General features: G+C 40.5%; 1 protein-coding gene across 1 annotated transcript in view; it reads right to left on the bottom strand.

Moving 5' to 3' along the window:
- Positions 1–25,904, bottom strand: part of CDC42BPB (CDC42 binding protein kinase beta) — a 133,890-nt gene extending 107,986 nt beyond the window's left edge. Inside the window, 1 exon segment of the mRNA XM_044435862.1 lies at positions 25,598–25,904. Within this exon segment, the coding sequence (XP_044291797.1) occupies positions 25,598–25,775 (178 nt within the window). The 5' untranslated portion in view covers positions 25,776–25,904.
- Positions 25,905–26,139: the final 235 nt, after the last annotated feature.

Genomic DNA, 26,139 nt, shown 5'->3' on the forward strand with positions numbered 1-26,139 from the left:
GTCACCTCAACAGAAGAGAATGGATATCTCTAATGGTGATGGGGGCAGAGAAACTGCAGAAGGACAGTAACTGGACAGCAGAAGCAGCTGAAGGTAACACTAACTAAGGGTCTTTCACAGACAACAGTAATGAAGCTCAGGCTAACTCTTGCTTAGTGCTGTGCAGAAGAAAGTGATGGTAACGACTTCTAATTTTTTTACCTTGAAAACTCTGTGATGAAACGAGATAGAGCTGGAAGATGAGACTCCCAGGTCAGAAGGCACTCAATCAACTACTGCAGAAGACCAAAAGACAAGTAGAAATAGTACTGTTGCTATTGACAAAAGTAGATCAAGGCCAAAAGGAATTTGAATGGCTGACATGCACAGAGGTGAAAGGAAAGTGTGATGCTGCAGAACACATACAGTTGGACACAGAATGTCAGAAGTATGAACCAACTGGAAATTGCAGCAGACTGGAGTGTGATTTTTTTCAGTCAGACAAACACAAAGTGCTTTGCTCTGGAAATGACAAGACTCAGAAATAATGGAGTTGTTCCCATAATGCAAAGTCCAACTGAATCATATCAACTGGCATGGGCAGGTCACTGTCCTTTCAGTAAATTCTAAACAAAAGCTCAGGAGTGCAGTTCTTCTATTGAAACTTAATTGATAACAGTGCAGTAGTAATCAAAGTAACAATCTTGTTGAAGTGTGGGAGGAGCATCTGCCCATGTAAAGAGTTAAATCCAAACTGAAACATCTCCTCCCCCCTCCCTTTCAGTAGAACTTCTTACTCTATCCTCAGGGTGACTCCTGCTGCTTCTGAGTTAGATGGCTGGACACTTCATAATTCTCTCTTCACCTGGTGTCTCCTGAATGGGTCAAGGAATTCAGCTTGTATCACCACTCTCTGTTACTCTGAAATGTCTCTCTCCTTTGCTCAAGCAGACTGGTTGTCACACTCTCCTAAAACTTCACTAATTTATTATTTTTATTTATTTATTTAAAACTTTTATATGCCATCACCACATGCCTCAGCATCTCGGGATGGCTTATTATTATTATTAATAATAATATTAATAACAAGCATTTGTATCCCATCCTTCCACACAAGCAATCAGGACAGCTTACATAGTATAAAATTCCAAAAATACAATAATAAAACCACACTTATTAATAAATCTAAAATTGAACATTATAAATTAAAAAATAAGAAAGGAAAAATAAAACAGGAAGTGCAACTGCGAAAACAAAAAGAAAACAAAAAAATTTAAAACACCTAAAACCCTTAATTGTTAAAATGATGGTTAAATAAAAAGGTCTTTCCCTGGCGCCGGAAGGAGTATAACATCAGCGCCAGGCGGACCGCTCTGGGAAGCACATTCCATAACCTTGAAATGTAGCCTCGCCTTGCTCCTCCACCTTCTCCTCAGAATCAGACAAATCTATCGGAGCAGACTGTAATGTGTGAGCAGCAGATCCCCTCTCCACATCAATCAGAATTTGTGGAAAGCCTATCCACATAACCACCATTCATGTCCATGCTCAAAGAACACAGGGTGAAGAAGAAATCAACAACTGTTATGCAGGCATTCAAGAGGTTAATTCAAGGTGTATTATACAAGACATGCTTGTAGGTGTGCCATCATAGGTGACTGGAACACAAAAGCAGGAAACAAAACAAAATCCAGTATTATGGGATTGGCATAGGGTTCAGAATCAAACCAGAGGATGACCCATAGAATTCTGTGAAGCCAACAAGCTGTATGCAGAATGTATCATAAGGAAAGCTGGAGTAGAATCAGGAGAAGGAAGGAATACTGGTGGAAGATTCAGCAATAATTAAGAAAACAAAAATCATTACTAAAGAAGTACTACAGAACCTTATGATCAACAATGAAGAAATTGAAATTGTGAAAATTCTGCACACCTTGGCTCAGTCATCAATTAAAAAGAACACTGCGGTCAAGAAATTGGAAGACTGAGACCTGGAAAGATAGCAATGAAGGAACTAGAAAAGATCAAGTGTAACAATGTTTCACTGGAGACCAAGGCCAAATAATTCACACTACTGTATTTCCAACCAATATGTATGGGTGTGAAAGCTTTAATGCTGAAGAAACTTGACAGGAAGAAAATGGATGCATCTAGAAGATAGTGCTGGAAGAGAGCTTTGTCAATACCCTGAACAAGTGGGAAAACAAACACTTTGATCCTAGATCAGATCAAGCTTTCCCAAGAACTTTTCCTGGAAGCAAAAATGACACAACTGAAGCTGCTGTACTTTAGGCACATCATGAGGCACATCAGCAATCCCACCCGCCAGCCTACAGGCCTAAGCTGACGGAGATCGTCTCAGATTTGGTGTTGAAGACTCCCAGGATGCTGGTCCTGGGGGACTTCAATCTCCACGCCGAGACGGTTCTGACCAGGGCGGCTCAGGATTTCATGGCCTCCATGGCAGCCATTGGCCTGACCCATCAATGTGGACACACTCTGGACCTGGTTTTCTCAACAGGGCAGGAAGAGGGTGATCTGAGGGTGAGGAAGTTGTGCCTGACTCCCCTGTCATGGTCAGATCACTTCCTCCTGAGGTTTGAGCTCGAGAGCGGCCTTTCCCTCCGTAAGGGTGCGGACCCGATTGTCCTGGTCTGCCCCCAGAGCCAGATGGATCCGGATGGATTCCTGAAGGCCCTGGGGGATTTTCCGGTTGATAAGGCTGGTGCTCCTGTCGATGCCGTGGTTGAACTGTGGAATGGGGAAATGTCCAGGGCTATTGACACGATCGCTCCTAAGCGTCCTCTTCCACCTGGCAGAGCCCGTTCATCCCCTTGGTACACACCTGAATTACGGGCGATGAAGCGGGTTGGGAGACGTCTAGAGCGTAGGTGGAGGAAATCACGGGATGAATCTGACCGAACACACTTAAGAGCCCATTATCGGGTCTATGCTGTGGCAGTGAGGGCGGTGAAGAAGAAATTCTTCTCCGCTTCCATTGCCTCCTCACAATGCCGTCCGGTAGAGCTCTTTCGGGTGGTACAGGGGCTGGTACACCCGAGCCCAAAGAAAAAGATCTTGTGCCACCCTTGAAGGCCTGCTGTGACGACTTCGCCAAGCATTTCAGGGAGAAAATCACTCAGTTTGTCATGAGCTGGACTCTACTGGTGAATCAGATTCTACTGGGGAGGTGCCAATGTTGCCGTCTGGTCCAAAATTGATGGATGAGTTTCAGTTGTTGCGACCTGATGATGTGGATAAGGTGCTTGGACAAGAACGTCCTACCACCTGCTTACTGGACCCTTGCCCATCTTGGCTACTCAAGAAAGCCAAGGATGGGATTGGGACCTGGATCCTGGAGGTTGTTAACGCCTGGCTAAGGGACGGCCGGGTACCTGCCCCTTTAAAGGAGACAGTAGTCCGGCCAGTCCTAAAGAAGGCATCCCTGGATCCAGAGGTGGCCGCCAATTATAGACCGGTGGCCAACATCCCATTCTTGGGCAAGGTGTTAGAGCGGGTGGTGGCGGGACAACTCCAAGCACTCTTGGATGAAGCTGATTATCTGGACCCATTTCAGTCCAGCTTCAGACAGCACTGAATCTGCCTTGGTCACCCTGTATGATGACCTGTGCCGGGAGAGAGACAGGGGGAGTGAGTCCCTGTTGGTTCTCCTGGACCTCTCAGCGGCTTTCGATACTATTGACCACGGTATCCTTCTGGATAGGCTTGTGGGATTGGGAGTTGGAGGCACTGCTTTGCAGTGGTTCCACTCCTATCTCAATGGCCGGTTCCAGAAGGTGGTGCTGGGGGACTATGGCTCTGCGCCATGACAGCTATGCCATGGAGTTCCGCAGGGGTCCATTTTGTCCCCTTTGCTGTTCAACATCTACATGAAACCGCTGGGAGAGATCATCAGGAGGTGTGGGCTGTGGAATCATCAGTATGCTGATGATACCCAGCTCTACCTCTCATTCTCAACCAATCCAGGTGAGGCAGTGGCTGTACTGAACCGGTGCCTGGCCGAGGTAATGGGCTGGATGAGGGCCAATAAACTGAGGCTCAATCCAGACAAGATGGAGGTCCTGTTGGTAGGTGGGTCAGGCTTTGGGATGGGGGACCTGGACCTTGTCCTGAACAGGGTTGCACTCCCTCTTAGGGACAGGGTTTGCAGCTTGGGAGTGCTCCTCGACCCAGAGCTGTCATTAGAAGCTCAAGTAAAAGTGGTGGCGAGGAGCGCCTTCCTTCAGCTTCAGCTGATCCATCAGCTACATCCCTACCTGGAGAACGACTGCCTGGCGACTGTGACACATGCATTGGTAACTTCCTGATTAGACTTCTGTAACGCACTCTACGTGGGGCTGCCCTTGAAGAAGGTCCGGATACTTCAATTGCTGCAAAATAGAGCTGCCAGGTTGCTGACAGGGACTGGGCGTTGTTCTCATATAACCCCAGTTCTCCATCAGCTTCACTGGCTTCCCATTGAAGTCCAGACCCAATTCAAGGTGTTGGTTATCACCTATAATGCCCTCAACGGCTTGGGACCTGGCTATCTAAAGGAGCACTTGCGTCCATACATGTCCTCCCGCCCCCTGAGATCGGCGGAGGAGGCCCTTCTCCGGGACCCCTCTGTGAAGGATATTAGGAGGGTGAGTACCTGGAGGAGGGCCTTCTCTGTGGTGGTGCCCCACCTAAGGGAATGCACTCCCCAGAGAGGTCTGCCTGGCACTGTCGTTATTTGTTTTTCAGCACCAGGCCAAGACCTTTTTATTTAAATGATATTTTAATTGTTGTTTTTATTTATTGGTTTTAAACTATTGCCGAAATGCTCCGAATTTTTAATGTTTATCCTATGTTTGTTTATCCACTTTGTAAGCCGCCCCGAGGCTTTCTGCGATGGGGGCGGCATAAAAGTGCTTTAAATAAATAAATAAATGAGCAGGCAAGACTCACTGGAGAAGACACTCATGATAGAGAAACTTAAGGATACTAAGGCACAAGAGGAGAAGGATCAAATTTGAGATGGACTGATTCCATGAAGTAAGCCACAACCTTGAGCAGGGCTGTACAGGACAGGACACTCTGGGGGTTATTTATTCATAGGGTTGCCCTAAATCAGAGATGACTTGATGGCATGTAACAACAACAGGATTTGTGGAGTAAAATGATAGCAAATCCTTGTATATTTTTCTCAATTCCTTGCTTTAGTGACTTCATAACAAGTATATTACCTAACAAATAAGGTCTTCTGGATCTATTACCTAGCACTTGTTTCCAATTAAATAATCAAGTATTAAACTTCATTATGTAGCAAGTCACAGTTATGAGAGACATGACAACGTATAACTCCTCTAGAATCGATTACCTAAAATGAGTGCTTAGCAAAAAAAGGTGGCTACTCCCTGTAAGCTCTTAAAAGCTAATGGAATATAAATTCTTCTCTGCCTCCTCCTACAGAATATTATTTATATCCATACCACCCATAGCTGAAGTTCTCTGAGTGGTTTACAACAGAACATAAAAATGATAAAAACAATAGATAAAAATATTAACAAAATTTAAAATTAATTTTAAATAGCATAATAGAATAGATACTAAGGTGGCCATTGCTCAATATTGGAATGTACTTTGCATGCAGAATGTCCTGGGTTCAGTGTCTGGCATTGCTAGGCATGGGTAGAGAAGTCACCTTTCTAAAACTCTGAAGAGCTGCTGCCAATCAGTGTAGACTGTAATAAGCTAGATGGATCAATGATCTTGCTGAGTATAAGGTAGCTTCCAATGTTACTGTGCACTCATGCTGCCACTTCTCTGTCTATTCAATGAGCCCAAGGATAGAAATTACATGAAAAAGGATTATTTTGCATTCATTTGGTATGTGCGTGTGTGGTGGGGGTGGAATCAAGTTTTGTAGTGCTGGTAAGAGACTGAAAAGCATGCCATTTTTCTTATGCATTTCCAGTCAAACTCTTTATTTATGGTTGTCTCCCAGATACTTACTCAAAAGTGTCCATATGGACTTTGCAGAACCAAGTACCCTTGATTTTTTAAATACCTGCTGGAACACAACTGTTGAAGAGGTTACAAAATCTGTACTGATCTCAGTTCTGGTACAGGAATTTGAAGCTATCAGTGTAAGGGCTATCAATTAATGTGTAATCTCAGCTTACTTCAATTACATTTTTCCTGGAAACCTTCTCCAGTAAGCCAGCTATGTATTTATCACAAAGAAAACTGCCCAGTTTCAGCTTTTTAGAGTGCACGAAGCAGCTCATTGTCAAACGTGCTTTATTAACACAAACTACACCTTTATAGTCAGTCTATACTCAGATATAGACAAAAGAAAGTATTCCTGGACAATAAATATTTCAAGAGTAGCAGGAGTTCAGTAAAGATTTCTCCTTCTACAAATTGCAGTACATAGTAAGTCATCTTTTGGTATTAAAGATGCTTTGAACTGAAAACCATATATACCATGTGTGCACGCACGCAAACACACACACAATTTTTCCCTCTTAAAAACCAGGAGAGATATCTATTCACAAGGCTTACAAGAGCTAGAGAGGAGGCTGAAGTTAAAACAGGACAGATCTACCCCTCTTCTCTTCCCTAAGAAATAATCTGTTATCTTCAACCAGCTGTCACCCTCTTTAGTCTTCATCAAATGAACATTTCTGCAGTAGTCCCAGTAAACTAAGGGGTATAATTATAGTGCAATTCTTCCACTGCTTTCCTTTTAAAATATATTTTGCAGATATTTAAACCCAATCATACAGTTAACAACAATCCCAGCAAAGTGAAAAGTGTGTGAAATTTACAGATTTCCAGTATGAGAAAACTAAACTAATTTCCTAAAATATCCACAACTCAAAAGATGCTAACTAAAAAAAACAGATTCATTTTCTCAAGTAATTGAATGCTGAAAGTAAACAAACAAAATAACTGCATCTAACCTTCTGACTTAGTTGGGGAGAAATCAATTTGCTTTGCATTTTAGCACAGTGACCTAATAAACTCATACTTTCATCCAAACCAGAATGCAATTACGTTCCCATTTTTGCACTCCACTAAATATTGCAATACAGTTCTCCAGTGGAAAAAGTGCACTGAAATGCATACACTGAAAGAATTAGGAACAAAGAAACTTAATTTTTGTGCATAGTTTTAAAAAAACACATCCTGTAATGAAAGAAGTTCAAAGTTCAGAAACTGAAACATTAATTCCTACCCCTGATGAGCAAGTACTACTTATTTCTGAATAAAAATCTTCTGAAAGTTCAAGCATGAACATTATATGACATCTCAAAACCCAAACCTGGTGCAAGTGACACAGAAAGGCACATCACTATATGCATAAACTTAAAGTAATTGCTCATGCAACACTGGGTGTCACCTACTGATCATAGCATTGCAGGGAGCACTTCCTAGTATTTTACGCTCTTTCTCTATACAGAGACAAGAAAAGCAAATAGAAGAGCACTAGTTAGCATTTCTTACAAGTTCCAGTAAAACAGATTATACTGTGCCTCTTTCATCTGTGATGTGAAAAATTACACTGACCTACAGCACCTTTTAAAAGTCCCAGTTTCAATGAAAATGCTAAATTTATCAATTGACTGGATAAATGCAGTTGCAATATGGTTGGATTTCTTTATGCCCTAAACACCTGTGCCCTAGAACAGTTGGCTCTGACCAGAAGAGAGGTGACCCTGAGTTTAATCTTCTGCTTTGGAACATATAAGTGCCTACCCTTCCTGCTGTTTCATTTCCACTAATGGATCAATAACTGGTTAAAACACAGGAAGCAGAGAATAATAATGGTACATTCTCTCGGTAGAGCATGTAAACAGTGGGGTCTCACAGGGCTTTGTACTGGAACCAATGCTTTTCAACTTGTTCATAAATGATCGGGAACAAGAAGAGAATGAGAGAGAGAGGGCAGTGAAGTGAACAAGTTTGTCAATGACATCAAATTACCGAGGGTAGTTAAAACAAAAGAGGGATTGTGTAGAGTTCCAAAAGAATCTCTGTAAACTGAGAAAATGGGATTCAGCATGACAAATGGGGTTCAATACACACAATGGTAAAGTATTGCATTTGAGAGCAAAACATCCTAACTTCACATGTATGCTGAAGTGATCTGAGCTAGCTGTGGTTGACCAAGAAAGATATCTTGGGATTATGAACAACAGTTTGATGAAAATGCAGACCCAGTGTACAGCTATGAAAAGGAAAATTCTATGTTAGGCATAATTAGGAAAGACACTGAAAATAAAAGTACCATGATCATATTGCCTTGATGAAAATCTATAGTGAGACCATACTGGAAATACTGGATACAGTTCTGGTCAGTGCAGCAGCAGCAGCAACAGGTATTGTAGAGTTGGGAAAAGTGCAAAAAACTAAAAGGATCAAAGGACTGTAGCAACTCTCCTGGGAAGAAAGAGTACAACATTTGGGACTGTGAGGAGAGCCATAATACAGTGTACAACATTATGAGTTGCATGAAGAAAGGGCACTGGGAGCAAATTTTGCTTTCCTCTCATATCTTATTAGAACTTGAGCTCATCTGATCTAAATGACTGGTGGAAAATTCAGGTCAGACAATACGAAGTACTTCTTCATACAGCACAGAGTTAAAAATATGGAAATTACTACCACAAGATGTCCTGATAGCCACCAATTTGGATGGCTTTAAAAGGGAATGAGAAAAATTCATGGAAGGTAAGGCTATCAATAGCTACTGGTCCTGACAGCTATATGCCACCCACTGACTCAGAGGCAGTATGCCTATGTACACCAGCTGCTGAGAAACATGAGCACAAAGGCGGTATTCTTCTGATGTCCAATAGTGGGTTTTTTACAATAGGCTGGTTGCCTATTGTGTAAACCAAATACTGGACTGGATAAAGCATAGATCTGATATAGTATGGTACAATCTGATATACAATCTGATATGGTACAATCTGATATAGTATAGTACAATCACATTTACCCATGTGTGAATTTCAAATAAGATAAAAACATGCTATCTGAGATATTGGGCTATCTTTTCACCCCTCGTGCATGTGTGCTTTTCATGCCCAGTTAAGTGTGGCATCAGGTGCCTAAGGAAACAAATATATTTGTGTAGTATTGAATGTATCCATCACCTTACCTTAACTGCATCAGCTGCATATGCAGTACAGCATGCTTGGAAATAGTGGCCTGGGCAGGTCCCATGCTGACCTACTAACAGTATGTGCAAGTGTGAGCATGCACATGGACACAAACACGTTGTCAGCTCAATGTTCAAGAAGTGAAGTTGGCCACGTGCAACAACACCATACAGATAAGTTCTTGCTCAGTATCACACTGAATGTTCAGTCCTAAAGGATACAAGCCAGTGTACATATTTTGACATACTAAAGCCACAAGTATGCAGTATCAGAATGGTTCTGAAAGTTCTTTACAGCTGGGTTCAGACAATACAACAAGCCATAGTGTTTTTTTACTATTGCTGGCACAATGTTATCTGAAACCAGTTAAGGCATTTCACCAGGATTTATTCTTTAGAAATCAAATTTGTTCCATAGTTTGTTCCATTGTTTCTCTGTACAACCATGACTTGTCAGGTTCTCTGGATCCATGATCATTGTTTTCATGATCCTGGTATACAACCACCACAGAATCCTCTGGAAAGGTTGGCAATTGCAGGAGCTGCTCTAGCCATCCAGCCTCTAAGTGTGGACCAGTGAGGAAGTTTGGCTAATTTTAAGCAAAGTTTTGTCACCCAGAGTCAATAGCTGGTTTAAACTGAAGAAAGCTTAGCATCTGCACTGGGTAAAAAGATACGTTGTGATTAACACTGAAAAGGAAAGATAGAGGAAATATCTAAAGACAGAGACTTGGCTTGCACATGGCTAAGTGGGAGCAAATGAATGCATACTAGTTATTACTCCTGGTAGTTAACATGACTTTCAAATCTGGACACCCACAGTTAAGGCATGTTTTGTTTCTAGGTACACTAATGAGTTAATTTCAAATGGAAGCATGCAGAGCCAGCTACTTGCCACTACCCAAGGTTTAAACTACACTTGGGTTGTCATTATACACAAACTGGATCAGCATTTTAGGCCAGTCTTCATCAGTGGAATATTCTAAAATATAAAAAATCCAACTCTACAGTAATCTAACTTTACTAGCAAAATGTACATAGTTGGTTTGCTTTGCATAACTTGCCTTTGAAATTCAAAACTTGATTATGAAATGCTGTTTTACTAATTTTGCAATTCTGCAGAATAGTAATTATTACATTCATTACATCAGCAATTCCAAATAATTTCTGACCTAGAAAATGTAATGATTGCAAGCCAATACCTGTAAGAATGAGGGTAAGAAAATATTTCAATAAGAAATAAGAATTTCAGGAAGGGTAATATGACTTAATATTCATTTTCAGTATAAGCTGGAAATTCCTAAAAAAAAAAACAAACCCTCATATAACAGAAAGAGGTCATTGATATGTCTGTAATAAAGAATTACACAAGCAATTTCATCATTCTACAACTGAAAGAGTTGTCTTTCTGAACTAAACATGATTAGCAAGACTGAGTTTCAATGATCTTCTCATCACCATAAACAGTCCCTAATTAAGTATTTTATCATAAATCAGATATTTCAGGAAAAGAATTTTAGTGACTCCAAAAAAGACAGAAAATCAGATTAATTCACTTTATATAAACCTTGTTTGTTAATATGTTTTGTAGAAAACAGCCTTTAAGCCTCATTACTGTTCTGTTCAAGCTGGATTTTGCAAAGATATAGGCACTCTTGAAGTTAGGAAAGGTCCTGAAAAAAATGGTGTGCCTTGGCATTTATTCATTTTTTACTGTTGCGTGTCATCAAGTCATCTTTGACTTATGGAGACTCATGAATGAATGGCCCCCAAAGTGCTCTATCCTGGAATGCCAAGCTCTGCTCTTGTACATTCATGGTTGTGGTTTCCTCTATGGAGTCATCCATCTATATTGGTATTTTTCTTTTTCTGCCTTCAGAAAAGGATCATATTAACCATGTTAATATGATTTAACATATAGTCTGGAATCTCTTCTCCAGTGAGTCTTACTTCCTCATGGTGTACCCAAAGTATGTACCTGCTTTGATATGTATGCTTCCAGGAAAAGTTGGTTTGATTTCAGGGAACCAAAGTTCAATTTAGATGTCAGGAAGTACTTCATGACAGTTAGGACCCCGAGGGAATGGAATGGGCTTTCACTGGAGGTGGTTGAGGCCCCATCAGTGAGGGTGTTCAAGGATAGGCCGGACATGCACATGGTCGTAATGTTGTGAGCAGAGCCGGCTAGAGCCAGGGGTCAGACTAGATGGTCCGGAAGATCCCTTCTGACTCACTCTGTTTCTATACTCACTCTGTTTCTATGTTTCTATTTTATCTAGGATTCATTTTTTCATCTTTCTGTCTATCCAAGGTGTTGACAAAACTGTTCTCCAGAGCCATGTTTCAAAAGGCTAAAATTCATAGTTTCACAGATTCCAAGTCACAAGCCTAACATCAGATTCCAAGGCAGTATCTCTATGGTACAAATTTCTAGGCAAAGAGAAGTCAAAAGGCCATAATAAATGTGAGCAAGAAGGTACTCTGAGCATCAAACATGAAGGTACATGATCCAAGGCAAACAAGAGTTCATAAATAGTACAGGCAATTCAAAATGAAGAAGTGAGTTCAGTAAAAAAAAAAAATCCAGGCAACAAAGCTTTTTGGGCAAACAGAGACATTGTTCCCAGCAAAGGCTCTATAGACTCTGCACCAGCTTAACCCCCTCCCCTCATCTTCCTAGTAGGGGAAACCAGCTCATAAAATATCACAGCAACTGAGGGGGCACTTTCAGTTGACATCAGAAGCTGCATGGGCCCTCTGAATTCCTCCTCCCCTGCAAAGTCTTCCTCCTGCTCAATTTCTGCAGAAGATTTATCAGGTTGTAAAGCAGAAGTCTGAGTCTGATTCAGGGCCATATCTTGCAGCTATGGCTGATTAAGGCTATCACCACCACCCCCTTCAGCCTGCAATCAGATGGAAAGCTATGCAGATAGGCATCACTGGTCTGGTTCTAAATTATTTTGCTCTAAGTCTGATTCAGATCCTGATTTTTCAAAACTGCAAGGCCTACAGTAGCACCACTCCCTGTTAACACATCATAATTAATAACCTAGCCAGTTATAGGTTGCTGTTTAAAAGCTAGAGGAAGGAGCATGCAGTAGGGAGGGCATTCACTCACTCCTGCTTGTGCATGGGAAATTGTGAGTTAATTACTTCAACTATGTTGTGAACTGACCCATAATTTGGATCCTTTCCAGGCCTGGTTTGGGGACAGAAAAAGCCTCAGACATCCTGGTATAAATATTGCATCAAAGAATGGATATTGTGCTAGTCCTCCCACCACTCTTAGGTTTCACTACCATCAACCATGGCATCCTTCTGGATCACCTAGCTGGGCTGGATTTGGGGGGGCCGGAACAAAGTTACCACGGTTCTGATCCTACTCAGCTGATCCATTTCAGGAGGTTACATTGGGATGCTGCTATGACCCATATCTTTTGAATTGTGGGGTATCACAGGGTTCTATCTTGTCCCCAATGTTAACATCTGCTTGATGTTAACTGATACAAGTTATTGGGTGGTTTGGGCTACAGTGTCATAAATATATGGCTGTCACACATCTCTACCTTTGTTCGATGCCTACTAATCGCAAAGAAGCTGTGCAAGTTCTGAATAGGTGCTTGAAGGCCATTTTAGGATGGACAAAGGTGAACAAGCTGAAGCTAAATCCAGACAAAGCAAGATTACCTTGGGTAGAAATTATACTGATCTGGAAAGGAGTCACCTAGGATTAAATAGGATTGCATTCCCTTTGAGAACTAAGTTTACAGCTCAAGGATCCTTTTGGATTTGGTATGTATGGTGGAAGTATATGTGGTAGCAATAGCGATAAGTGTCTTTTACCAACTTTAGCCGGTGCATCAGTTGTGACCCTACTAGAGAAAGTGGACCTATTACATCCAGATAATGCATTGTATGTGGGGCTGCCTTTGAAGATGAGGCAGAAATGGTAAAGAATGCTGCCACTCAAGTCCTCATTGGGGCTACGAGGGGAGTTCATTGTATTCTTGGTATTGGGTTGATTTGCTTTTGATGTGGGTAATTTAATTACTTCATTAGCTAATGACACTATTTGAGGCTATACATGCAAAATTTCAAATAAGTGTGATCATTAGTTTTCTAGTAATCCTCAGTGAAAGACAATCATAATGACTGACACGACAATGTTGAAGAAAATCGAGCACCGCGCTGTGATTAAGTTCCTTACAAAACTAGGAAAAAGTCAAAAAATAATTCATGAAGAGATGGCAGCTGTTTACCAGGACTCTGCACCTTATTTATTTATTTAATTAATTTAGAATATTTATATGCCATCCTGTCACGAAGGGCTCAGGACAGCTTACATTATCTACTGTTCAAAAGTGGTCAAGTGAATTTAAAAGGGGCAGAGAAAGCACTGAAGACAACCCTCACTTGGGCGGGCTGGTTACTGCCACTACAAAAGAAAATGTGAAAAAAATTGAGAAACTTGTATTGGAAGATGCCCAAATAAAAATCAAAATGTTAGCGGAGATGACAAACCTATCCGTTGATACCATATTTACTATTTTTCATGACCATCTTAACCTTTCAAAGATCTGTGCAAGATGGGTGCCGCGAATGCTCATGAAGCCTCAGAAACAAGTGCGAGTCAAGTGCTGTAGGGAGTTTTTAGAGCTCTGTGGTAAAGATCCATTGAGAATTTTCAACCGGATTGTTACTGGAGATGAAACTTGGGTTTATCACTATGACCCTGAAAGTAAGCAGGAGCCCATGCAGTGGCATAAAAAAGGTGCTGACCCTCTGAAGAAATTCGCCGGAAAAATCATGGCCACAGTGTTTTGGGACTCAAAGGGAATTTTAATGATTGAGTACACTAAAAGAGGTGAAACTATAAATGTAGCATCTTACGCAACCACTCTGCGTAATTTAAGAGAAGCAATTAAAGAAAAAAGGCAGGGAAAACTGACAGCAGGTGTGTTGCTTCTTCACAACGCACCCGTTCACATGGTGCGTGTTTCGAAGGTTGCTGTGCGAGACTGTGGTTTCGAAGAAATAAACCACCCACCCTATAGCCTGGACCTGCCCCCAGTGACTACTACCTATTCCCGAATTTAAAAAAAGATCTTCATGAAAAGCAATTTTCCGACGATGAAGAGCTCAAGGCGGTAATTAATACATTTTTTAGACAAGGAGGAAGGGTATTTTTTACAGGGAATTGAAAAGTTAATTTCTAGATGTAATAAGTGTATTGAAGTTATGGGGGATTACATTGAAAAATAAAAATTATTTCAATGTATTATTTCTTTTTCTTCATGCTGATACCAAGAATACATTGAATGCCCCTCATAGACCATATTACAACAAACAGTACTAGACCCACTGGATGCTGTGCTTCCTAGTCCCAGGTGGCTTTGACAATTAAAGCCTTAAATAATGTGTGTTCATCTTATTTGAATGGCGGACTACAGAACTGATCATGTTTTAGGACCACTTTTGGAGTCCCTGATTGTAAGTCTTACAACCAGAATAATTAGACTGGACAGCATTAGACATAGGGTCCTCTCAGAAACAGCCCCCACTCTACTGAATTCCCTCCTGAAAGAAATATGGCTGGCTCCATTGGGGCTGCTTTTAAGAGTATTTTTTAAAACTCTATTTCACCTGGCTTTTCATTGAAGACATTTAAATTATTTACTGCTGACAGATATTTTGATACTGTATAAAACCTAGTAGCTGCTTTTCTTTTAAACTGTTCATATTTAATATGATTTTACATTTGTCCGAAGATACTTTGAAAAGATCATGGTCTTAAAAGGCAGATAAGCAATTAAGCAGACACACAAACAAAATTAGCAAATAATTTTGCGGCAGAAGATTTAAGATTAAGTTCCAAAACATACTAATGGAATTCCCAAATTAATATTGAGGTGTGGTTAAGCCATTGAATTTCAAGAAAACAGAAGTGTAACATGAAACATTATGTTCTATTCATCTTAAGGTATCCCAAAGAAGTTTTTAAAAAAACTGTGGTAAACATAAAACATAGCATCTGCGCATTGAAAAACATGATAAATGAGCTGGTCAAGTTCTCAAATGCCTTCTTTTACTCAAGGTTCCAATGTCCCTATACTTCATTAAATATTTCGTGGCACTCTTTCACATAATCTCTTATAGCAGAGGTGGGAAACCTGTGGTCCTCCACATAGTTTGGCTTACAAGAAACTCACACCATCATATACTAATACCTATATCAAAGCAGAGCCTAAAGGAAGTGGAAGAGAGGTATGAATATAAGTACCACTTTCCTTGCTGTGTAGTCATTCTTCAATGACAAATCATAAATATAAAAATGTGATGAGGTAAGCCTTACAGTCATTTGAATAACTGGACCTCTCTCCTAAACATGGCAATAATTAAGTTTCTTCCTTGGTTCTGAAACATATAAGACAACAAGAAATATCACAGAAATCTCCCAATCTCAACCTTCAATGTGTACTCAACTTGTCAAAAGATTATCTTTTGAACTCTACAAATAACTTAACGAATTTACAAATTCTTAACTATATGAATCTTTAAGTTCTTAATTTCATCTCACAATGTCAAGCTCAAAAACAAGCTCTAAAAGATAAAGCCTGGGGAAGTTATAAAATATTCTTCAATATACAATAATACTACAATGTATCTAGCAAAAATTTTCACAACCTGGTGCCTTCCAAATATTTTGGACATCAACTCCACAAGCTCCAACCTGTATGACTAATGGACACAAACTGGAGAAGGCTGATCTAATGCTTTGCATACAAGACTTTGGTCAAAAGTGACACTACTCCTAGTACTAAGGGGAAGAATATACAAGAGGGCAGGAGTCAGATGTAAAAATGTCCAACTGTTATGGGTGATTCATGATCATTTATGTTCCTGTGCTAATTACTACAATCCTGCATCTCACATTTTGACCATTACTTATATAACCTACTTTGTATTAATTAACATAGCTACTCCGCTTAACCAGGAGCTGGTTTATTAATGTTTGCTGTCTTTTCAATACTACCTCCATCTGAAGATTTAAATACAAGGAAAGACTTGAGAGACATAGCAGAGGAGACAGTGGACAGCATGCTGAATACAGTTAAGGGAAATGCTAAAAGGATGCAGATTTAACAAAGAATATAATTACGGAACAACGAAGGGAGTGGGAAATCAGGAAAATGAAAAACATATAATGAAAACAAAAGAAACATTAAATTATGTCTCAACAGATTATAAACAGGATGGATAAATGTCCCCTAAATCCTCCTGCAGGTATCCCAAGAGACAGACACTGCAGCAGGATCTGCCTTGATTCCTCTCCTTGCTGTGATTGCAACCTCCCCACAGCTTGTTTGTGCTTTTATTTTTGCATTCCATTTTCTGAACTTATAAAAATATCTGCTGCCTCATACACTACAGTCACACATCTAAATGTATGGGAGGTTACTTCAGAATAGAATAGTAGGTAGAACAGTGGAAGGGGCCTCTAAGGCCAGTCCTCAGCTCTGGGTCCACATGTGGTCACCCATCTGGCTGCAGGCCCATGCCTTTCCATCTTAGCAAAGGTGGCATGTTAGCTTGATATATTGCTATTAGATTCAATTATTTTTTTGCTGGAAGAACTGGTAGCAGCCCTTCCCAGTCCTGCTTCTTAAGAACCCTTTAGCAGCACAATACCAAAGAGTAAGCCTGGAATTTTTTTAATGTGGAGTGTGCACTCTTCTAGAGAACTATGGCCCTTCCCCATTTGAAGTACTTTGGCAAAAAGTAATGTTGAAGTAGCATGCCACAAACATTCAACAGCAAACATTGGCAATAAAAGGTGAATTAATGTTCAACTATTTGCCAATTCTGCTAAAGAGCAACTTAGGTTACATACATATGTATCAAAGTAAACAGGTTGTCTCTAAATGTATTTCCTAAGAAATGTTTTTCCTAAGAGACAGAAAGCATTTTCTTAGGACATAAAGCCTTTCACCAACAATTGCAAAGTGAGTTGGAGCAGAAAAAATCCAGTGATTCTACAAAAACGTTTCTATTTTCTGAGTTCATTTGTAACAGTGAATGAATGCTACTTGCACACACAACTATTAGGCAGGTGTTGCAGATTCAAATTTGTCGATATACATGTAAAGTCAAAAAATCCTAACACCAAACTGCTGTGAACTCAGTTTGTAGTTACTCTCAAAAAAGAAATCTTGGGTTTATGGTGGAGAGCTCAACAAAAATGTAAATCCAGTCTGCAGCTGCAGGGAAAAATGAAAACTCCATGTTAGGCATAATTAGGAAATGAACTGAAAATAAACTGCTAACATCCTACTGCCTCATATAAATCTAAAGTACAACTGCACTCAGAATATGGCAAACTGTTCTGGTAAACCCACCTAAAAAAGGGCACTGTAGAATTAGTAAAAGTACAAAAAAGGATGACTAAAGCGATCAAAGATCCAGAATCTGGAGCGACTTTTCTTTGAGGAAAGGTTACAACAGCTGGAATTGCTTAGGAAAAGGATGAAAAATTATACATGATTCAGAGAAAGTGGATTGGGAGACATTTCTTTCTTCCTCTTATATAGAAGGATCCAGGATCATCATCATCCCAGGAAACCAACTGGATAGAGATTCAGGAAAGATAAAAGGAAATACTTGTTTACACAGTGCCCAGAAAAAACTAGAGAATTCCCTTTCACAAGATGTAGTGATGGTTAACAATTTGGACAGCTTTCAAAGGAGACTGGACAAGTTCCTTGAGGATAAAGTTATTGAAGGATACTAATCCTGATGGCTCTATGCTCCCTGCAGTATAAAAAAGCAGTATATTTATTTATTTTTTTATTTATTAAAACATTTTTATGCCGCCCCATTCGCCGAAGCCTCGGGGCGGTATACCTCTTAGTTGCTAGGGAGCATGGGCATAAGGGTGCCTTTGCAAACATGTCTTGCTTGTGGGTTTCCAGTGGGCAACTGGTTGGCCTCTTTGTGAACAGACTGCCAGACTAGATGGACCCTTGGTCTGGATCAAATATGACTCATCTTATGTTACATTAGTGGTTTTCAGTATATCATACATACTTCTGTTTGCTGTTAACCATTTATTAGCTTCAACCATTTGTAGTACCTCTGTTTTTTTCTTAAATTTAAATAATAGAAGGTAGCGTCCATCGTATATCCTTTACATTTTACAAGCATGCAAAAACTGTCTATTTAATTTAACACTTATATCACATCAACTGAATTATGCAATAAATTATTGTCCTTACATATTTTGGATGGAAATATTGAATTTGCTATACTGGGCCAAAGCAAAAAAACAAAAAACTGCTGTCTTTTTTAAAATGTTGTTGTATACTAAATACTCTCAGTACAATAAATATACAACAAAACAGTTTCTGATAAAACTTTTTTTTCCAAATTATACTGTGCAAGTTAGCATAATTTTCCATTTCACAATCACTGCAAAGTAGTATATTGATAAGAATTCAGACTGTTCCAACAACTCAGCACTGCCTTGTTGCTTTCTTTTTAGTATCCATAGCCTAAAGGGAGGTCACAAGTCACGGAAATAACTTTGGCCCTTCTTAAGAAAAGTTTTTATTTAGATATTAGGAAAATGTACTATATTTCTTTGTAAATGATTTTACATATATCCAGCTGGTTATATGTCCCTATAGCACCAGATGGTGGTTCACACATGCATTTCAATAATTAAAAAAATACATTCAGTCTGATGCCATAGTCTGCTATACAAGGCAAAAGTGAATAGAATTAGGTGGTCAGGGTCAATGCATGGGTCATTGCACCACTTCAGAATTAAATCAGGGTGTTTTACCAATGCAACAATTCAGGACACTGTTAATTACACACCAGAACATCTACTTTGTGAACAACTTTGAACACACCATACGTAGACAGAGACAGGGTGTGGCAAGATCAAAACTGTATGCGTTTTTATGTGTAAGTATGTTATGACTCTATGCTTAATGTTACCCATATCAATACAACCAGGCTTGCTGAACAGATGGACGCATACCCCTCTTCATGGATATAATGCTATGACCACAAAATGTAAATAATAAGTTCAAATGTATATTAAGAGCAATGACTTAGTACACAAAGAAATCACTGGATGTTTGCTACAATACAAAATAGCACTGCAGCATCCTTTTTCCTTTAGTCACAGAATTCCGTCACCAATTTTAAAAAGGGGACCTTATTATACGGCAGTAGAATGGAAGTAGACACCTTAAAATCTGTTATTAAAGGCTGGTATTTTTAGCAAATGAATAAATTAGTCTACAACTACACTTTGGCTACTAATAAGTCAAGAGCAATTAGATCAATTCACTGGACCAAGATTGATAATCTATTTTTGACTTCATTAGAACAAATATATTTAATCCAATACTTTCAATTTTTTCAGCATGTGCTAATGTTTTAGTCCCAAGTTCAACCCATTACAGGAACTTTAAATAGAAGACTGGCAGTCCTGATCACAAAGTATTCCCTGGTTCTTTGAAACAGACAACCCAGAACCCTGGGTGGTCCTGGCCTGTGAACATGGTTCCTAATATCCTTCTTCGAAATACCTAAAGTAAAAATCCCTGGTTGCTGCAACCAGATGACAAGAAAAGAGATCCCCCTAATTCCTACCCTTACTAACAAACTGGGCCATAATGATATAAAAAATTAAGTTGTCACACAATTGCAGGCCTAGCTTCACAGAATATTTCTCTGCAACTAGTCAACTACGCAGTCAATGGACAATCCAGTCACATGACTAGCCTTCACCACAGAAAGAAAGCAGTATAAACAAGTGAGTTTTTAAAATTATTAACATACTGCCTTTAGATGAGAGTTTAATTAATGTAACTAGCTTTGCTGCCCCAAGTCCTTAGAATGAAATACACCTTGAGTTTCCTTTCTATTACAAAGCTTTAAATGAATGCTTTTTAAAGTACTGACTATAACTCATTTATCAGTTATACTATGGCAGGGGTCCATAGGCCTTTTCCCACAGGCCTCCAATGGTGCATCCTAACTGGTCCCTAACCTGGTACCTATGGACACCTGAACATTTTTGACATTTTATTTTAATGTCAGTTATTTTCATATATGTACAAGGGTTTGTATGAAATGCTTACAACTTTTTAGCAAGTATACATAGGATTCAGCAAAAGTGCACCAAATTTCCAAAGTATCCATTTTGTACATCATTATAACATCCAGAATATACTGTATTGTGGGGTGAGCATTTATCCTTCCAGTTTTGCAATATCAGTCAAAAGGGCACAAAGATTCCATTTCACCTTCCAATTTTGAAACAACAACCCGATGAAAAGGTGTTTTGTGGTGATGCCCACAACAATGTTTCCAATTCTGAAATGTGCCCACAGTCCATAAAGGTTGAGGACCCATGCATTATGGTCGTGATCAGACAATCAATAATAAATCAAGATGTGCATTAGCTTCAGACACTTACATGCAGTTGCTTCGTTTTTCCTTACTGCAAAGGGGGAAACAAAGCAGGAACCACAGTTGATCATAGCTTCCCGTTACATTTGAACTGGTAAATACAATTAACAACTTTCAAACAAACCAGACTATGAAGGCCTGCTTAACAGTTGGCTTTCATATTTCATCTTGTTTAGAAGTTGTTAACCACAGTTTCCCAATTCAGAAGTAACTGGAAGATATGATCAACTACAGTTCTTAACTTGTTTCACCACTTGCACAAGGACCAAAGCAAAGTGTTTGTAGAAGGATGCCTGAAAGACATCTGCATCTTAGCTTATTAAACTGAAATCTTGATGTCCAAACTGAGTTAATAATAATATGTACGTTATGTCAATGGGATCAGAATTCAAAAATATACATCTCCAGAAATATACCTGTCACCAGATATATACACCATTTCTTTTCTGACATCCAGCATAAGATTGCACATACAATACAAATTATATTATTATGCAACATTACATCAACTGACTTATATAAATATAATGAGAGAATCTGCTTTGATGGAGCTATACTGTACATATGCCACAAAACAACAAATCAATGCGGTGGGTTTCCAAAGCTGATGTTAGACAGTGTTTAATTATTCCATTGGCAATCATATTATTGACATCAATATATGACTCCAGGAAGTGAATCCTCTTGGTTAATGTGTAACAAAGAGCAATGGTCTTTACAGAAATTGAGAGCCAACTGCTCTAAGATTTCAGTGCACTAGTAAGTATTACTAAGAGTAAGAATCAAGAACAGTAACATCCAGGATTTGAGAGCAGTGTGCTAACCAACACAGATTTCTACACTCATTACAAAGATGCGTCCCTTCCCAGGGGCATTTTTTAAATTAATTGTGCTGAGTACTTTTTACTATGTTAACCTGTTTAATCGCTGCATACGCTTCATTATCGGTGTACTTAAAATTATAAAATTACTACAAAATGTAATTTTTCTATAGTCTGTATATTTTTAATCCAAATGTTTTCACAAAATAGTATGAGTATTGTCTAGAACAACCATATTCCTTTGGCTATTTGCTCATGAACACACCCCTAACAACAAATCTGACAGGAAAAGACACTGTTCAAAGAATGGAATCTGAGCGCCTGCTTCACCTCTCCTCTCCTCCACCCATTCCAGGTAGAACAAGCTAAGAAAAGTCATGGGATTATCTTGGCATTTCAGGCTAAGCTTAGCCTGGCACAAAGCCAAGGATATGTTGGTGCCATATTTTCTACACACATTTTTATTTATCTTAAGTCCCCAGTGCCAGCACCACCAGCCACTCTCACACAATCTAACTAGTATAATAAAAGAGCATCTAAACACACAATATCAAAGTCTGGAAATGTACTAATCTTTAAAAAAATGCTTTATTTTTGTAGGTTTAGGCCACAGCATCTCAGAAGAAGCCCATCTTTTAGAGTTGGCATACAACAATCCCCTTCTGAAATTCCCACCGAATGAAGGGCCCATTAAACTGCTTTTCTCCAACTCATCTCATTTTCCCCACTCATCTCAGTGAGTTAACAGGTTGACCCTTGCATCCAGGCAAATAAACTGAAGAAGAAATTTGCCATGTGAAAGCATGAAAAGTCATTTCACTTGAATAGCCTCTCATCTTAGGAACACAGGAAGCTGTATTAAAAGGCATCAAATTTTGCATCCATCTAACCCAATATTATTGACACTGATTGGCAGCAGCTCTCAACAGTCTTTCCAACTGTACCTGGAGAAGCCAGGACTGAACTTGGGGTCTTCCATATGAAAGTCATGTGCTGTACCACTGAGTTACAGTCCCTCCAATCTTTAGCCTCCAGACATTGTAGTAGGTCCATTACCATGTTCCCAGGCTTGTTCAGAAATTCAGCAAATCATCTACTGTGGTGTCAGTTTAAGTTGGGGCCTAAAATTGTAGACAACCAGCCTGCACACAGTTAGGTCCACTTGATTTTAGAAGTTTATAAATACAATACTATAAAATACTATAAAATTTTATCAAAATACAAAAAATCTAAAACAAATTCCAAGCAAGTCAGAAATACCACCAGATTTCAGCTTTACTGAAAAATATGGCATATTCAGGCAGCCACAGGTTCTTCTCTCTGCCTACATTAATATTTAGACCAGTATTAAGGAGGAGATGCTTGGAAACTGCTGCCATTCCCACCGTGCTCTCAGGCTCTCAGTTCATCCCAAGTATTGACTTAGGTATGAGAGAGAAAAGCTGTTGAATATGTTGCATTGTCCAGTAATATAACCACTGTAAAAGCCAGGCCAAGCACTACTCTTAACAGGCCAAGCACTACTCTTAATTTCTAAATCATGAACCACATTAGGTGTAACAATTTAACTCCCAGGCCAAATGCTAGCAAATACTTCCCCTTTCAAAGAGGCGCAAAAGAGAAGAAAAGAGCAAGCAAAATGATCATAAACTTCCTTGTCAGTAAAGGTGATGTTGACAATATTTGGTTTAGGAAAAGAAACAATTAAAATGGACGTCTAGAAAACAGAAGTCCATAAAATGATGTATTGAGCAAACAAAAAAGTACTCCCTCTCTGCTAATATAAGACCTCAAGGTTGTCCAATGAAGCTGAATAAATAATTATTAATTTTGTTTCTATACCACCCAAAAGTCAAAGCTCTCTAAGCAGTAAATAATAATTAAAATTTAGGACAAAGGAAAGCATTTCTCCACATAATGCATACTTAAACTATGGAATTCCCTGCCATATGATGTGGACATGGCTCCCAATGTAGATAGATTTAAAAGGGGATTAGACAAATTCATGGAGGCTAAATCTATTAATAGCCACTAGAAATGTTGGCTCTATGCTGCCTCTGAATCTCCATCTGCTAGGGAACAGCAGCTACAGAAAGCTATCGCCCTTATGTCTTTTTTTTTCTTTCTATAGGCATTTGGTTGACCATTATGGGAAGCAAAACGTTTCATAGGCCTTTGATCAGAACCAGCAATGTTTATAAGTTGTTATGTTCCCAATCAGGAATGCAACTCCTGTTATAACCATTCTTCTTCCCAAAATGCTTCTCTAGGATGTGTGGAAGGAAGAACTCCTTCACTCAGGCTACAATGTAAAACTTTAGCACTGAACTTGTCCTAAATCTCTTCCACAGACCACCTGACTCCCCCTATAACAAAATTAGGTTCCTCTCTGTTTCACACCTACAATATTATTGGCCAGAGTAACATTCTGGACTGTCACCTTCAGGAAATAAACATCTTCTTTCCATAGCCCTAATATTAAAAAGTATTTGCCTAATGGTATAGTGTTTTATACTGGTTATGGAGTTAGGCTATGAAGATCTGGGTTCAAGTCTCACTTGGCCAGAAAACTCACAGTGTGACTTTGGGCCTGTTACCAACTTGCACTCAAAATTCACTCACAATGTTGTTGTGGGGATAAAATGGAGAAGAAAAGGCTCATTTATGCCGCCTTGAGCTCCTTGCAGGGAAAGACAGGTTATAAATGCCACATATAAATACAATGCAGATTATCCCTATACTGTTACCTCTGCTATTTAATAGCCTGAAGTATCCATCTTCACAATACATAATTTATCCATACTCTGTAAATATTATCTTCACTAGACTTTGTTCATCTTTGTACTCTGATCTGGGTTAGTCCTCACTTCTTCCTAGGCCAAGAACTATTGTTCCAGATATAGCCAATTCCAGCCCTCCATACTCCAACAACATTCCTAATCTGTTCTTGCATAAGCAACATTATCTTTCTTCTACATCCTTGCCGCTTCCCTTTATGAGTCAATGCTCTCTACTCCACCCACCCCACCACCAATGCTAACTAAACTTCCCTACCTTATCACTACAAGCCACATAAGCTGTCAAAGTCATTACATGATAGCTTACTGACTGAGACCCTCAAATGATCCAAATCCACCAACTTTTGCTAAAATATTTTACCCACCATCTCCTGGATAATTGTGCCCCCTGACCTACCATCTCCCACCCCAGACCTCAGAAGTGCTTCTAGCCTTCAAATGAAGCTAATCCCACTTCCACACCTATAAATTATCACCATTAAAAAAAATGCTTCCCCAGCTCTTCTCTTCCTAGTTCATATACTTGTTCTCTTCCTTTATATGCTACAAGCTTTATACATTTGATGTGACCCCTGCTGACTAAACACCACTAAACACCCTTTCCTGCTCCCTCATTGTTGTCATCACTCCCGGACTCTCATAATGGAGTTCTAATCGATAGGCTGTGATACTCCCTCTCCACCAATACCTACGATTAGATCCCTGTAGTCAGCACAAAAGCAATTACACTCCCTACTCAATCACTGTTACCAGTTCCACCCAACCAACCACCATTACAGGCCTGTTGTCTACCCACAAGTAAGTTCTACTCCATTGTTCTTAAACAACGTTTTGGTCTCTCTCCCATTCCAGTCACCAAAAGATTCACACCATCCTTGTTCATCTAGACACGCTACCCACCCCATCATCCTTTCCCACCCTCCCATCACAATCTGGCAACGCTACATCCCCCCTCGTCCTGTACAAATACTAGTGTCACTTTGCTCAACCTCAGCTGTCAGATCTACACACGCACAATTTACTTGGAGCCACGTTCCCCTCCATGTCAGGCTCCCATAAAACAAACTCGCTCTCGCCTCCCCCCCCCCCCCCCCCCCCCGCCCCCCATAAAACAAACCCCCCCCCCCCCCCCCCCCCCCCCGCGCCTTGTTCCTTCCATGCGCGAAACACACCCGGGAGCTTTCCCGATAACAGATTTAGAGACGCAAGTCGTCAACCCCCCGTCCTTCTCCCGAGTTCAGTGGGGGTGAACCGCCAGGTTAAGCGTGCACAGAACGGCATCTTTTATACGGTTACAGCAAGCCGCCTTTCCAGCACAGCCTCGCTGCTTCCCCCCGCGCAGCGCAATTCCCGGTTCTCACCCCACTCGAGGAAGTCGGAGACAAGCCTGTCCCTCCGGAGCGGCGAGTCGCGGCTGAACTCGGTGTAGAGGCCGACCAGCAGGTCCAGCAGCGCCTCCACGCTCAGGACGTTCTCGTTGCGCCGCGGCCCGTCCAGCAGCAGCTGCTCCAGCTTCTTCAGGCGCACCTTGGCCGACATGGTGGCGGCGGCGGCGGCGGCTGAGAAGAGCGCGCGGCGAGACGAGTCCGTCCAGGCAGCAGGGAGAGGCCGAGCTGGAGAGGGAATAAAGGAGGAGGAAAGAGGCGCCGCCTCAGGCTCTGGGCAGCGGCGGCGGCAACGACATCCGCCTGTCCGGTCGCTCCTCCCTCAGAGGCCCCCGGCGGGCGACGAAAAAGGGCCCCGGGCCCGGCTGGCGCAGCAGCGAGGGCAGCTTCGTCTCCGCGCTACGCCCGCATTTCGCGAGGCCTCCCCGCGCGGCAGCAGCGGCAGCAGCGGCAGCGACTCCTCCGGGCTCCGCTCCAGGCCCGGCTGGTCCATGGGCCGGTCCCTCTCCTTCGGACCC

This window comes from Varanus komodoensis, unplaced genomic scaffold (genome assembly GCF_004798865.1).
Source record: "Varanus komodoensis strain SLA01 unplaced genomic scaffold, ASM479886v1 scaffold3, whole genome shotgun sequence".
NCBI classification, from domain to species: Eukaryota; Metazoa; Chordata; class Lepidosauria; order Squamata; family Varanidae; genus Varanus; species Varanus komodoensis.